Source organism: Geotrypetes seraphini, chromosome 6 (assembly GCF_902459505.1).
Source record: "Geotrypetes seraphini chromosome 6, aGeoSer1.1, whole genome shotgun sequence".
NCBI classification, from domain to species: domain Eukaryota; kingdom Metazoa; phylum Chordata; class Amphibia; order Gymnophiona; family Dermophiidae; genus Geotrypetes; species Geotrypetes seraphini.
The window spans coordinates 25,091,565-25,107,781 of record NC_047089.1 but is presented as its reverse complement, the minus strand read 5'-3'; the positions used below and the strand labels follow the sequence as shown (position 1 = coordinate 25,107,781).

Genomic DNA, 16,217 nt, shown 5'->3' with positions numbered 1-16,217 from the left:
ATAATACGCTTTGAAAGACATTGGCAGGGATGTGTGAAAAGCATTTTTATACATGTTTTACATTTTTTATCTAATATATTTTTTAAAATAGCCCAGATGAACCAATGATAAGATTGCAGTTAAAAATTTCAACATCTCTGAAGCAAGCATTAGAACGACTGAAATTGCCCTCCGAAAATGAAAAAGAAAAAGGTATTTGTTATTACTTTTTCATTTTCACACATAATCCCGTCTTCAAATGCTTTCTAATAAGGAACCAACTTGGAGGATCTGAAAAAGAGTTCAAATGCTGGATGGACTTGACTGTTTACTTATCTGTCAGCTTTATTGCTTAGGCTCCCCAAATTTTGGATTGTATATTTTTTAAGATTGATTAGGTTCATCGAGCACAGAAAAGATTTTACATGATATACTTTTTGTACAGTTGATTCTTATTAAGATGGAGAAGTGGTTTTGTAATTTTTTAAATATGCTTTAGCTCTTTAATCTTGCTATCACTGACAAGCAATACTTTATCATTTCACAAAGCTGAGGTCTCTCCTTAATTGCAAAATTAAATAAAGCTGCCTCTCTAGTGTTTTGGGTTGTTTTTTTTTAGTGTATGCATGTGTTTGTTCTCCACCTTGCAAACAATGTTCTGAAAAGGAATAATTTCGAAATTTTAGAGCACCTTCTAATTCCCTGTCCTGAAGTAGGATTGATTCCATTCCAGAAGCAAGTCTTAGAACAGAATTCTAACTTTTTACATGTTGTAGGCAAGTTTGGAGGTTTGGTCTAATTTGATCTGCTAGAGTACCACATATTGACTTTTTGCAAATTGATTTTTGCAGCAGAAAATGATGATGAGATCAAGGTTGGGACTTTATGTAAAAATGGAGGTTGTTCTAAAGTAAGTGACTTTTGTCTTTGTATTTTGAAGTTTTCTTGTAATACAATATGTTAACTAGTCTTTAAGCCTGTTATATTAATGGGTGCTAGAATAGATGTGTGTGTCTGTCTTTCTTTCTGTCTCTCTTTCCTCGGCTGTCCACCACCACCCCTTGCCTGCTCCCCCTGTCCAGCAGAAGTCCTTATCCCTTCCTTTTACCTCCTCCATGTCCAGCAGCACCCATTCCTTGCTCCCCCTGTCCAGCAGTAGCCCTTCTCCCTTCATTTTACCTTTTACCCAGTTTTCATGGTGGTCTGCAGTAGTTTCAGGGTCGCAGCGTCGTGGAAGAAAGGCAATGTTTAAACTGCCGCAGACTCCTACTGATGGGGAGACTGCCGCACACTCTACTGCGCATAAGGAAACCGCTGAATGAAACAGTCGCACTCGTCTCCTACTTCCCCACGCGCCTCAAATCGAATTCGGCACAAAGGCACACATCAAGGCGGCAGGGATCACGCCGTTTCAACTGCGCATGCGCGGGTAAGGGTTTTATTATAGAGGATACTACAATAATCATGCCAGAAATCCAAATTATTAATTCACTGTGTTACTACTATATATCGTGTTTAGAATTCCTGCTAACTAGTATGTTTGTGGCATAATTAAGTTACTCGTGATCTTAGATTAGCAGTTCATGAAACCTGCACTTAATAGGCTGGCTTACTGACTGGGCCAACGTATCTTGAACTATGACCTGACCTAGGAAACAGTACTCATGAACCGCAACTAAATTTGATTCTTGATTCTCAGTGATGTTGGCTGCAGTTTTTATTTCCATTAATTTATTTTAACACACATTAATACAGAATGCATTGGATGCAACACTTTGATCTTTGTTCTAATTACTTTATTTTTAGTTTACTGGGGTTTTTTTTTCTTTTTTTACTAATGGTTCTTTCAGAAGCAGACTTTCAGCTCAGAATTCAATATCGGTACAAACAAGTTTTAGTACTTCTGTTTTCCAAGGACAATCGGAGCAAATTGGTTGCACAAGTAAGATATTCAACATTTGGTCCCTAATTTTGGAAAGGTTTGATGACAGTTTTATCCTGATTGTCCATGGAGAACACCATATAGATCTGCCACACATTTGGGCTGATGTCATTCTGATGTCTACAGACTGGACACACTTTCTCCCAAAGCTCAGAAGAGTCTCTGGAAAACATTCTGGCATGCTTGGATACTTCCTGCCTAGCAGCCAACACCCCTCCTTAGTTTACTTCATGTGTCTGGCAAGACAGGCTTGGATTTCTCTCTCTCGCATCCTCTTTTCTTGGAACAGTATTCTGTAAAACCGTGTATCGCAAACTAAGTGCCGTGGCACACTAGTGTGCCTCCTGAGATTTCAGGTGTGCTGGGGCACACTGGGAAGGAGAAGAGGCGCTGGCGAGAGGCATGTCTGGAGGCAGTCGGCTAGCGCCAGCGCCTCTCCGGCTCTCTTCCCTGCTGGCACCCCTCACTGGCATCTCAAGGCCTTCATGCATTTGCGGATGTCAATGTGATAATGTCACGCATGCGCATGATGTCATCACAGTGACGTCCACACACTTCCGGATGCTTCAAGCTGCAGCAACTACGTTTAGTGAGCCACAGCTCGAGAAAGATTACGAGACGCTGCTGTAAAATAAAAGCAGCAGTAATTCTGAGGCCATGAATCATAAATGACACCATTCTGAAACCCTGGGGACTCACTTCTAGTACCCACAGGTCTTCATGCCCTAGAACAGTGCTTCTCAACTCAATCCTGGAGTAACCCCGTGCCAGTCAGGTTTTCAGGATATCCACAATGAATATGCATGAAATAAATTTGCACAGAATGAAGGCAGTGTATGCAAATCAAGTTCATACATATACGTTGTGGATATCCGGAAAACCTGACTGGTACGGGGTCACTCCAGGACTGAGTTGAGAAACACTGCCCTAGAACTTTTTTAGCTCCAGCACACTACACGGAGCAAATGTTTCTCTGGAAACAAGCAGGGGATATGCAGCCAAACTTGTTGAAGTCCTCTGACTGAGCCTGTGTGCCAGTGCTCTTCCCTAGCTAGTACTGGGCATGTGCAGGAGTCCCTACACATAGAGCCCCTCCCCTTTCCTGTCAGTTTTTTCTTCAACCGTTCCTGTCAGGTTGCAGCTCTCCCCTCCCTTCATTAAAAAAAAAAAAAAAAAAAGCAAGATGATAGATAAAAGATTTCTAACCTAACTAATAATATTTTATTAGTTTCAATCAATGGTGCCAGAATCAGCTATTAAAAAGGTTAAGGCTTCAAAGGGGCCGTTGTCGGCATCTCCAGGGAAGGATCTTCGCCTCCTTGACTTCATGGGCCGCAAAGTCTATCAAGGATCCATGCTTTCATCAAAGATCATTGCTCATAAGCTGCAAATTCTCCATTCTCAGCATTCTATACTTCAACAATTAGATAGTTTCAAGTTTGTATATTGCTCTCCAGGAATCTACATAACCTTTTCCCTTTTGTTCCTCTTTGTTTTTGTTTGTTTTTAATAACTGTTATTGTTTTTAATGATGTTGTTCTGTTATCTTAAATATGTATTTTAGTCAGTACATGTTTTTCTGACATTGTACAGCCTAGAAGGCTGATTGGGCAGTATATGAAATCTTAAATAAACTTGAAACTTTTAAACCAACTATGATGTCTACGACATGACATCTCGTACAGCGGCAGTGGCCATAGCGGCCAGGCACTCAGCGTGGCTTCAAGCATCAGATCTTAGACAGGATCTCCATAATAGGTTGGCAGACGCTCCCTGCTTAGGAGACAAGTTTTTTGGGTGAGAAAGTGCAGGCAACTGTGTCTCAAAGAGGATTCCTCATCTAGTAGAGAGCTCTCGGTACATTCTTCAGAACATGCCCAACAGTTTAGATGCCCTGCTTCTTCTTCTTCTTCATATTCTTACCGAAGAGCGTTTCATCAGCAGTTTTTTCAGCAGTACTATCCTCGGCGCAGGTTTACTCCATATAACCACCCTGTTCTTCAGAGATCACAGTCTTCTCCTTATTCCCAGAAGCAGCGCCCAAAAGACAGGAAATTGTCTACACCTCAGCTTCATAAGAACATAAGCAATGCCTCTGCCGGGTCAGACCCGAGGTCCATCGCGCCCAGCAGTCCGCTCACGCAGCGGCCCAACAGGTCCAGGACCTGTGCAGGACCTTCCTGCGCTTAAACCCAGTCCCAGTTTTCACCATCTACCGGGGGGGGGGAGGGGTCTGGCTAACACATTTTCTTTCAGTTGGCAGGCCATCACAACAGACCAGTGGGTCCTCAGCATAGTTTCCCAGGGGTACTTCCTCAGTTTCCTTCACAACTCCGTACCCTCCCAGCCTCCGATCGCTTCCAGAGTTCCACAACATCACATTCCGCAGCTTGCAGTGGAGATTTCCCTTCTGCTCCTCAACAATGTCTTCGAACAGGTTCCAAATGCTCAAGAACATAAGCAATGCCTCTGCTGGGTCAAACCTGAGGTCCATCGTGCCCAGCAGTCCGCTTACGCGGCGGCCCAACAGGTCCAGGACCTGTGCAGTAATCCTCTATCTATACCCCTCTATCCCCTTTTCCAGCAGGAAATTGTCCAATCCTTTCTTGAACCCCAGTACCGTATTTTGCCCTATTACTCCCTCTGGAAGCGCATTCCAGGTGTCCACCACATGTTGGGTAAAGAAGAACTTCCTGCCATTCGTTTTGAATCTGTCCCCTTTCAACTTTTCCAAATGCCCTCTTGTTCTTTTATTTTTTGAAAGTTTGAAGAATCTGTCCCTCTCCACTCTCTATGTCCTTCATGATCTTGTAAGTCTCTATCATATCCCCTCTATGTCTCCTCTTCTCCAGGGAAGAAAGTCCCAATTTCTCCAATCTCTCAGCGTATGAAAGGTTTTCCATACCTTTTATCAGACCTGTCGCTCTATGAACCCTCTCAAGTAACGCCATATCCTTAAGGTACGGCGACCAATATTGGACGCAGTACTCCAGATGCGGATGCACCATCGCCCGATACAACGGCAGGATAACTTCTTTTGTTCTGGTAGTAATACCCTTCTTGATTATACCTAGCATTCTATTCGCTCTCTTAGTGACCGCTGCGCACTGTGCCTTCGGCTTCATTGTCATATCCACCATTACCCCTAAGTCCCTTTCTTGGGTACTCTCCTTCAATAACATCCCTCCCATCGCATAGCTGTACCTCGGGTTTCTGCTTCCCACATGTAGTACTTTACATTTCTTAACGTTGAACTTCATCTGCCATCTCGTTGCCCATTCCCCTAGTTTGTTCAAGTCCCTTTGCAATTCTTCGCAGTCCTCTTTAGTCCGAGCTCCACTAAATAGTTGTCGTGCGCAAATTTTATTATCTCGCACTTCGTCCCTGTTTCTAGATCATTTATAAATATATTAAATAGCAGCAGTCTGAGCACCGAGCCCTGCGGAACACCACTCGTGACCCTCCTCCAGTCCGAGTAGTTGCCCTTCACTCCTACCCGCCAACCAGTTTCTGATCCATCTATGTACGTCTCCTTCCACCCCATAGTTCTTCAGTTTCCGAAGTAGGCGTTTATGGGGTACCTTGGAAATCAAGATATATGATGTCTATGGGGTCTCCTCTGTCCATCCGTTTGTTAATTCCTTTGAAGAAGTGCAATAAGTTTGTTAGGCACAATCTCCCCTTGCAGAAACCATGTTGGCTGGTTATCAGAAGTTTGTTTCTTTCAAAATGTTCATTGATGTTGTCTTTTATCAGTGCTTCTGCGATTTTCCTTGGAACTGAGGTCAGACTCACCGGTCTGTAGTTTCCCGGGTCACCTCTTGATCCCTTTTTAAAGATGGGTGTAACGTTGGCTATCTTCCAATCCTCCGGGATCACGCCTGTTTTCAGGGATAGATTGCAAATTTGCTGCAGTAGTTCCGCTATTTCCTCTTTTAGTTCCTTCAGAACCCTTGGATGGATTCCGTCCGGACCCGGGGATTTGTCGTTTTTAATTTTTCTAGCTGCCTGCATACGTCTTCAAGGCTCACTTCCATGGATGTTAATTTTTCTGCTTGAACTCCATTGAAGATTTGCTCAGGTTCTGGTATGTTGAATGTGTCTTTATTTGTAAATAAAGACGAAAAGAACATGTTAAGTCTTTCTGCTACTTCTTTCTCCTCCTTCACCACTCCCTTCCTGTCCCTGTCGTCCAGCAGTCCCACCTCCTCCCTAGCCGGCTGCTTCCCTTTAACATATCTAAAGAACGGTTTGAAATTTTGTGCTTCCCTGGCTAGCCTCTCTTCATGCTCTCTTTTGGCTTTTTGAACCACAAGGTGACATTCTTTTTGATACTTCCTGTGCTCTTTCCAGTTCTCCTCAGTTTTGTCCTTTTTCCATTTCCTGAAAGAATTTTTCTTATTGCCTATCGCTTCCTTCACTATTTTAGTTATCCACGCCGGGTCTTTTGTTCGACTCTTTTTGCACCTCTTTCTGAATCTGGGAATATACAGATTTTGCGCCTTGCTCACCGTGTCCTTGAAAAAAGACCAGGCATGTTCTACAGTTTGCCATTTCTTGGAAGTGTTCCTAAGTTTCTTCCTTACCATTTCCCTCATTGCTTCGTAGTTTCCTTTCCTGAAGTTGAAAGTTGTCGCTGTAGTTCTCTTTCCTTTCGGTATTCCTACTTCAACCTTGAAATTGATCATATTATGATCGCTGTTTCCCAACTACTTTCACTTCCTTTGCAGGTCCCCCTTAACCCATTTAGGATTAGATCCAGAGTGGCATTTCCTCTCGTTGGTTCTCTAACAAGCTGCTCCATGAAGCAATCTTGTGTAGCCTCCAGGAATTCTGTCTCCCTAGTGCATTTTGAGCTTCCAAGACTCCAGTCTATCCTGGGATAATTGAAGTCTCCCATAATAACTGTGTTACCGCTTTTGCATTCTCGCTTCATCTCGGCTTCCACATCAGTCCATCATCACTCTGGCGGATCACTTCAGGTGTTTGTCTGCCCAGCCAGCTCACACCATTCTATGTCTTCTGGGTCACATGACAGCCTTGATATCCCTAGTGCCGAGTGCAAGACTTCACATGAGGCCTTTACAGTGGCACCTAAAGTTGCACTGGGATCAATGGCATCAGTCTCTCGTCAAGATGGTTCCACTTCCTGCAAAGGTTCAGGCTTCCCTCCTTTGGATTCACTCTCTGTCCCTCCAAGAGGTTTGTCCTTTTCAGCCTCCACCTCCTCTTATCATCATAACGACGGATGCGTCCAGTCAGGCTGGGGGACATACCTCGACCATTTGCGCACTCAGGGCCAGTGGTCGACAACCAAAAGATCCCTGCACATCAACCATTTAGAACTACATACAGTATATTATGCTCTTCAAGCCTTTCATCCTTGGATCCACAACAAATGCATTCTCATTCAAACAGACAATTAAGTGACAGTATTCTACATCAACAAGCATCCTCCATCCTCTGTGACATGGTTTGTGCTTGTATATTTATTTATTATTTTAGATTTATTAACTGCTTTTTCATAAAGAGATTCACCTAAAGCAGTTTACAATTCATTTAATAGTAATCAGGTACTCTTAAATTTTTTCACTATCTGTCTCGGCAGGTTCACAATCTGTGGTATCAGAGGCAATGGAGGGATTAATGGCCTCTTTTACAAAGCTGCACTAGCGGCTGTGCTGCGCTAATGGCCCCAAAGCCAATAGAGATTTAAAAGACTTTGGGGTCATTGCCATGCGGCAGCCGCTAGCGCGGCTTTGTAAAAGAGGCAGTAAGTGACTCGCCCAAAGTCAAAAGGAGCAGCCTGGGATTGAACTCACAATCTCAGGGTACTGAGGCAACAACTCTAACCATTACACCACCTGCTTCACTTTATGCTTTCTTCGATCTTTCTTTCTAGAAATATCTAAGAGACTACTCTGGTCATTGGATGATGCTAGCTGTTTGTGTAGATGATTACCTTGATGTTTTCATAACTTTGCTGGTTGGTACGTAGTTAGAATTGTTTTTATTCATAAAATATGAATCTTACTGAGATGAGATCATACTTTCTCTATGTGTTTTAAGTGGTACATTTATATAATGGTCAGTAAATAGTAAAGACACTTGGTACATCCTAATTTCATTTTTTTCCCCCAGTCTTTTTCAGGTCCACAAAGTAATGAAGATGTGTGCATGTTCCATTCAGGTGTGCCTATTTTCCATGAAGGGTAGGTAATGCTTATGTCTTTGTTTATAAAATTAATCAGATATGCAGCAACTTGTTAATAAGGGTCCAGAATATACACTAGAATTTAAATGGTGTACATTAAATCACTATCCCTAAGGACCCAATCTCAACCAGTAGTTCCCAAACCTCAGAGACAACACACTAGGTTCAAATCAATCATCTCTCTAGTGATTGACATGTCGCATTGTCACAGGATCCTGTATTGTTTTTTAAATAGTTTAAATTAATTACTTATCATGGGTACATTGCCGTGGTCAGTTTTGGGATTAGCTCTATGTCAACATGTTTCACTGTAGCGTTTTTTCAAGACAGCAAATTCCTGAAATACAAGTGCAAAAATTACTGACCCACCAAGAAGTTACGTATCTTAGCTCTTGTACAAGAAAAAGTCATTTTACCAGTTTCAACAAGCCTTGGATTCACAGTCATCTAAAGTAAAGCTACATTCTCAGAGCGCAATGATTTTAAGTAAAAGTAAAAAAAATTATTGCCTAATATAATACTTTTTGAGTAAAAAGTCTCATAACTACAATGAATGTGACTATCGTTAATGGTTTTATCCGAACAATTTTATTGCTCTACTATTCAATCCACAACGTTCCATTATCTGCAAATCCTGGGGTCAATGGTGAAGACCATAGAGGTGGTTCCTTGGGCCATAGCGCACATGAGACCCCTGCAAGACTTCTCTCGCTGGTCTTCTAAGATGGACTCACTATAAGAGACGCTCCCCCTGGCTATTACAGCAAAGGACAGCCTGTGGTGGTGGCTGTGGACGGCTGCCCTTTTCAGGGACATGCCTCTTTGCATCTCCTCCTAGGTCAGTGGTCTCAAATTCGCAGCAAGGGGGCCACATGCGGCCCACCAGGTACTATTTTGAGGCCATGGGTATGTTTATCATAATCACAAAAGTAAAATAAAACAGTTTCTTGATCATGTCTCTTTAGCTATAAATTACAATATTATTATTAAGACTTAGCCAAAAGGAAGAGTTTTACCTCATGCAAAATTGTCATTTCTTTAATAAGACATTAACTATTTTTTTCTGAGGTCCTCCAAGTACCTACAAATCCAAAATGTGGCCCTGCAAAGGGTTTGAGTTTGAGACCACTGTCCTAGTTGATACTAATGACCAATGCCAGCCTTTTCGGTTGGGGGGGATTGGACTCTGCCTCAGCAGAAGTGACCTATAAATCACCTGGAACTCAGAGCCATTCGTCTATCGCTTCTGGCACTGGAGAAGTCTCTGGAAGGCAAGACAGTCATTCTTCTCAGACTATTCAACAGCGGTAGCATATATCAACAGGCAAGAATGCACTAGAAGTGCCTTGTTGCGCCTAGAAGCTCAGCTCCTCTTCTGGAAAGGGGGGAAAGAGGCTCTTTGGCCTCTCACCCAGATGTCAACCAGTTCATTAAAGGGGCTCTAAAGTTGTGCCCTCTGGTGCGTTCTGTAAAGGCCACACTCAAAAGCCCCTCAGGTAAACTCGCCCCTATCATCATTACAACTTTCTCTTTGTTTATTAATTCAGTTTTCTATACTGTTCTCCCAGGAGAGTTCAGAACGGTTTACATGAATTTATTCAGGTACTCAAGCATTTTTCCCTGTCTGTCCCAGCAGGCTCACAATCTATTCTGAATATACCTGGGGCAATGGGAGCATTAAATGACTTGTCCAGGGTCACAAGGAGCAGCGTGGGTTTGAGTCCACAACCTCAGGGTGCTGAGGCTGTAGCTTTTAACCACCACGCCACACTCTGACCAAGCAATCATTCGCATCCATCTGTCTCATGCCTGAGCCTAGGAATTACCCAATACCTTTTTCTCTCTAAAAATATTATTTTATTTTCAGAAGCACAAAATATATGTATGTACATACATACATAAAAAAGAAAATATCACATATGAAAAATTCCCCAGTAAGATCTTATAAGGCCAATATTTGTGTTACAACTGCAGTATAACCACAAATTACAAAGAATGAGTGAAAGATACTTTTACAAGTAAAAGATAAAATCTGAACACTTTTCTAAAGCTTTGATGACTGTCTCCCTAGACCTAACTCCCTATGGGCTGGACAAGAAAGCAGGGAGAGTGGGAATGCAGATCAGAATTGCAGGCTCCAGGAGGCTAAAAAAGGAAAAGATACTAAAAAGGAGTAAAATATACTGTATGTTGGGACAAAATAAAAAAGCAAAGTGATTCTCTGAGAAAGCCGGTGGTTCCTGCATTTTCTATGTTGCAGGGGGAGGGAGTGACTATATGGACAAGAAAGGGAAGGAATGTAAATAAAGCATGCTGCTGAAAAAAAAAGTTATTTTTTTATTGCCGTGCAGACTGAATACTACAGACGTAGGAAGGAAGAGTGTGTTTTATTTATATGCATGTAGAAAAGAGAGCTTTCCCTGATCAGCTAAGCTAAAATTCTAAGACTAATTTGCTATCGGACAACACACATACTAACAGAATTTCCAGGACATAGACAGTAAGAACAGTTTTAGTACAGGGACATAAGGTAGGAAAGATTTCTCACTCAACTGAAGCTTAACAGCTTGTAGATGAACTCGAAAAGGTCACACATTAGAACCTTACAGTGTGAATGAAAGATAGAAAGCACAGAGCTAAGAAATAATTAGATGAACGTAGATGCACATTACCTAAAGACAGTTCTGTGAAGTATTTCACTAGTTTGTCCTCTATGCTAAAGTTGGTACCATTTTGTTTTAAAATTTGGGGCGCTATTTTACCACCAGACAGAGAAATAGAGAAATAGCTATTTGTTAACTCCTTATCCTATATAATAAAATGCTAAGCGCGCATGCGCACTCTTACCCCGTGTTCCCTGATCCCTGATCTGTCGGGCTTTGGCAGGTAAGAATACGCATGCGCACGTCTAAGAACTGGCGACAGGTAACACGCCGCGACTCCCCCTCCCCCCCGCCGACCACCTTACCTGGCACGCCAGAAACCCCCGTTGACCCTCCCAGCCGACCCACCGCGAGACGAACACAAACCTCCCAGCTCCAGCAGCGTCTGAGGCAGAGTAAACACGCTGCTTCGCGTCCTTCTACTGGCTTAATTTCCTCTGCTGTGTCCTTGATGACATCATCAGAGACGCGGCAAAGGAAATTAGGCCAGTAGAAGACCGCGAAGCAGCGTGTTTACTGTGCTTCGGACGCTGCTTGAGCTGGGAGGTTTGTTGGCCGTCTAGCGGTGGGTGGGTCGGCTGGGAGGGTCAACGGGGGTTTCGGGTGTGCTGGGTAGGGTCGGTGTGGGAGGGGGGTTAAATGGAAACATGCTGCTCAGGGGGATGGGAGTCAGGCTGGCATCGGGGGGTGGGGGGGTTTAAATAGAAACATGCTGCTCAGGGAGATGAGAGGCAGGCAGGCTGGCATCGGGGGTGGAGGTGGGACAGAGTCTGGAAGATAATGATGGGGACATAGGAAGGAGGCACTGGGGGCACTAAAGACATAGAAAGGGGCATTAAGGACTTAGGATGCACTGAGGGCATTAAGCAGGACAGAGGCACTGAGGGCACTAAGCAGGTCAGAGGCGCTGGGGGCACTAAGGACACGGGAAGGAGGCATTGGGGGCACTAAGGAAAGAGGCACCGGGGGCATTAAAGACACAGTACGCTGGCACTGGGGCACTAAGGACACAGTACACAGGCACTGGGGCACTAAGGTAAGGACATAGGAAGGGGTACTAAGGACATGGGAAAGAGGCACTAGGGGCACTAAGGACATAGGAAGGGGAACTAAGGACATAGGGAGAGACACAGACAGAAAAAATGACAAACAGACAGGCAGTGTACAAGGACAGAGAGACAAAGAAAAAAAAAAACCAGACAGACAGACATCTACTCTAGCACCCGTTAATGTAACGGGCTTAAAGACTAGTATATATATAATCTCTTTCTTAACGCTCTTATTAGGTTGGAAAAGAATACATGTGCAAATCATTTTTTTTTCTTTTTCACAATTAAAAGGATGAAGTATTGGAGCTGCTGTAAGAGAAAAACATCAGATTTTAACACCTTTTTGTCTCAAGAAGGCTGTACAAAAGGATCACATGTGTGGACTAAAAAAGATGCTGTAAGTAGTTGTAACAACTTTCATTTATGCTATTATGACGCATGGTATGAAATTATGCTGAGTTTGATGTTTTTATTCTTACTGTTTTTAAAACCAAGTTTAAAAGGTGTAATTAAAGCATATCATATATTGGAATATAGGTGCTATACAGGCAAATGACGATACAGCATGGTCTATTACCATATACTGTATACTTGAATATAAATGGATAACCATTGACTCTAATATAAACCGAGATTAGAATTTTGGGTGATCATGGTGTAACTTCAGTGCCCTGCCAGATGAAGACAAACCTGTCCCACTCTTGAGTAGTCTCCAATGCTGGGTTGCCATTGGGGCTGGGAGGAGAAAGGAGTACTTGTGTGGAAAGGGAAGGGGCAAGTATAGGAGACCAAAGGGCTTGGGGATTGAGAGATGCAGAAGGAAGAAAGAGGGGATAGGAGTGTGGAAAGAGATAAAGGGACATGTAGAGAGGAGCAGGTAAGGGGAGATAAAGGATTGAACTGGAATGGCATGGAAGAGGAAGAGAGTGAAGGCTGTATACAATAGGGATGAAATGCACTCATAATGTATTCCTGACAACTAATGGCCTCTTTCCGAAGCCCATAGAGATTTTAAGGGCTTCGGGACTCTTGCCACCCAGCAGCCGCTAGCACGGCTTTGTAAAAGAGGCTGTAAGTGTTGCAAGTTTAAAAATACTTTTGGAAATTGGTTATGCATGATGCTCATCTTTCATTCCCACTTTTTGCCTAAGCTCCCTTCCGAGTTGACCATATATTGATCCGATGATCATTATAGCAGCATCCTGATTTTATTTTTAACGTGATGGTATAGAACCATGAGAAGTGACTGTAGAGCAGGGGTGCCCAACACGTTTTTTTAATTTTAATTTAATTTAATTTAATTTCTTATATACCGCTATACCGTGAGGTTCTAAGCGGTTTACAGTAAAGATACATTAAGATACAATATAATAAGTAAGTAAAGATAGGTACTTGGAAGTTCCCTAACTGTCCCGAAGGCTCACAGTCTAGCTAAAGTACCTGAGAAAAACAATTAGTGAAAAGTAAAGATGTGAAATGTAAAGACCCCAGTCGATCGCAGAGCGGGTTCCCTTCTTCCCTTCTTTTTTTTCCCATCCTGATTGGCCCGCCTCTTGAAGAACGACGGCCAATCAGAGTGCTGGAAGGGCGGGGTGAAGGTCGGTGGGGGATGGAGCTCAGCGCACCACAAGAAATAGAAGCGCCTGTAATGATTGAGGTAAGAGCCGAGGCCTAGTGCTGCCCGATATACAATTTTAAAACCCCCAAAATCGGCCTCCCAATCAGTGGCGTACCGGGGGGGGGGAGGTCCGCCCCCCGCCCCGGGTGCACGGCTTGGAGGGATGCACAGCCGTCCGGTCCTCCTGCCCTTCCTTTCCCCCGGTCCGCGCTCGGGGCTCGCACCTGCCTGGTCCTGTACCGCCGCCCAAATGGTGCTGTTGGTTATCGCCAGACTCGCGGGAGTTGACGGCACCATTCGAGCGTCGGTGCGGGACCAGGCAGGCGCGAGCCCCGAGCGTGGACCGGGGGAAAGGAAGGGCAGGATGACCCGGACCTGGCCGGCTGTGCACCCCTTCTAAATCCTTTGTACTTGTCTTTTATTCAGTTCCACTAATGAGCATTGTGACACATGGGGCAGTTCTTGAAGGTATGTCTCTTCTGCATTTCTTTGTTTTCCTGTGCCTAAGTATTCTATTAATTTAACTTCCTTGTTCCTGTGGGGATCTCCAAAGGGGACGAATGGGAGACAGCCGGTGGCAGGTGGTACTTTAGCAATTCTTGCAGGTTGCCATAGGCCTCAGGTCTTCCCTTTGCCTGGTCCTGCCCCTCCTCTGAGTCAGAGACAGGATTGGGGCAGAGGGAAGACAGCTCCTGAGGCCTATGGCAACCTGCAAGGATCGCTAAAGTACCAGCGATCCTCTCTGCAGACTGCTCTCTGCTGGAATTAGGTAAATGGATGTGGGGAGGGCAGACCTTCGGGAGGGGGGGGTGCAGTCCTTTAAGGGGTAGTGCAGGCCTTCAGGGGGGAGTCAACCTTTGGGGGGGAATGTGCAGACCTTCAAGGGGGGGTCAGGCCTTCGGGGGGGGGGGGGTGTAAAGTGAAACACATGTACATTTCTTTTTCTGGGGGCCCTGGTGTAGAAGTACATGGAGGGAGGGAGAGAAGGGGTTCAAAGAGACGTACATATGCCGGACTTTGGGGAAAAGAAATAATGGGTCTTAAAAATAGAGGAGAGGGAGAGAGATGGTGGACAATGGGATTTAGGGAGGGAAGGAACAGACAGGGAAGAAGTTGGAAACAAGGGATGGTATGGAGGGAGGAATAGAGATACTGGATAGGAAGGTAATTGGGAAGAGAAAGGGAGAGATGGTGGACCCTGGGGGGTGGGGAAGGAGGGAGAGATGAAGGATGAAAGGGTAGTTGAGAACAGGTGATGAAAAAAAGGAAAGATGCCAGACTTGGGGGGAGGGAAGGGAAACAGAAGGGTTGGACAGAGATGGAAGATGGATGGTTAGCATGGTGAAAGAAGAAAACAACAAATGGGCAGGAGACCCTGGCAAGTGAGTTATCAGAAGACAACCAGAGCCTGAGACCAACAAGATTTGAATAATGTCCAGACAACAAAGGTAGAAAAAATGATTTTATTTTCAATTTAGTGATCAAAATGTGGCCATTTTGAGAATTTAAATCTGCAGTCTATATTTTGCACTATGGCCCCCTTTTACTAAACCACAATAGCGTTTTTTAGCGCAGGGAGCCTATGAGCATTGAGAGCAGCGCAGGGCATTCAGCGCAGCTCCCTGCGCTAAAACCCGCTATTGTCTATTTTTGTATGGTTGTTACTGAAGTGACATTGCATAAAGTCATCTGCCTTGATCTCTTTGAAAAAAAACCCAGAATATAAATGATAATTAACATTTTCTCTGCGTACAGTGTGCTTTGTGTTTTTAAAAATTTTATTGTTGGTAGATCATTTTAACTTGGTCATTTTAAAAGTAGCTCGCAAGCCCAAAAAGTGTGGGCACCCCTGCTGTAGAGGGTAGATTTGGGAGTAACATAAAAGAAACAGTACCTCACAAAGAGAGTGATGGGTGGAGGGAATTACCACTTTGTAGGTGCAAAATCAATAGCAGAACCCAAAGAAGCAAGGTACCAGAACAGAGGGTGCTTAGCAGTGACAAAAAGGAGGACAATGCAGAAGATCATATAAGATCTGCAACTTTCTAGGAGTATGTCAATTGGGCATCCTAAATGAGTCATGCAAGAGTAATAATGACAACACAGCTTGCTTTACACTGTACGGTTTAGGAAGATACTTCTATATAATTCTGTTTCACATCCTCATTGGCCTTCTCAAACCCAACCCTCCACAAACCCAATCCTCTCCCCGATGACTGGTGCTATTTTCCAACACAAGCCCTTCTCCCCCAACGACCAGTGCTATTTTCCAATACGAACCCTTCTCCCCCCGATGACCGGCGTTGCCGTCTTCCCCTGCCAAGCTAGCATTATGCTTACTGTTCTGGTTCTCAAAGGAGCTGACACCAAAGTTCCAGGTCGGTGCAGGACCTTGAACTTCTGTGTATGCTCAAGGCTTGCCAGCTCCCACCCTCTCCCATAGGGTCCATGAGCTCTAGGCTCTAGGAGCTATCCACCTTATACAGAATTTCATCACAACACATAGTTCTACACACACAACCTACATTCCTTTCTAGGGTGTTGGTGGAATTCTGTCTTAACCAGTCAGTTCTATTAGATTTTTTTTTCCTCAAAGCCTTGTGCTCATCTTGGTGAAAACACACTGCACACTTTGGACTGCAGGAGAGCCTTGGCCTTCTGTCTGGAGCAGACTGAAGCTCATAGTTAGCCAGCTTTATCTTTCGACCCAAACAGGATGGGGACAGCCATCAAGAAATGCTTCTTATCTAAT

General features: G+C 44.0%; 1 protein-coding gene across 3 annotated transcripts in view; it reads left to right on the top strand.

Moving 5' to 3' along the window:
• CHORDC1 (cysteine and histidine rich domain containing 1) overlaps nt 1-16,217 on the top strand; it is a 60,963-nt gene that overhangs the window by 16,043 nt on the left and 28,703 nt on the right. For all 3 annotated transcript variants that reach the window (XR_004539904.1, XM_033948981.1, XM_033948982.1), the window contains exons 5-8: nt 92-192; nt 831-889; nt 8,063-8,133; nt 12,139-12,244. Coding sequence is in view for 2 of the 3 variants with exons in the window: in XM_033948981.1 (XP_033804872.1) it covers nt 92-192; nt 831-889; nt 8,063-8,133; nt 12,139-12,244 (337 nt within the window). In the remaining variant the exon portion in view is untranslated. The remainder of the gene's footprint in view (nt 1-91; nt 193-830; nt 890-8,062; nt 8,134-12,138; nt 12,245-16,217) is intronic.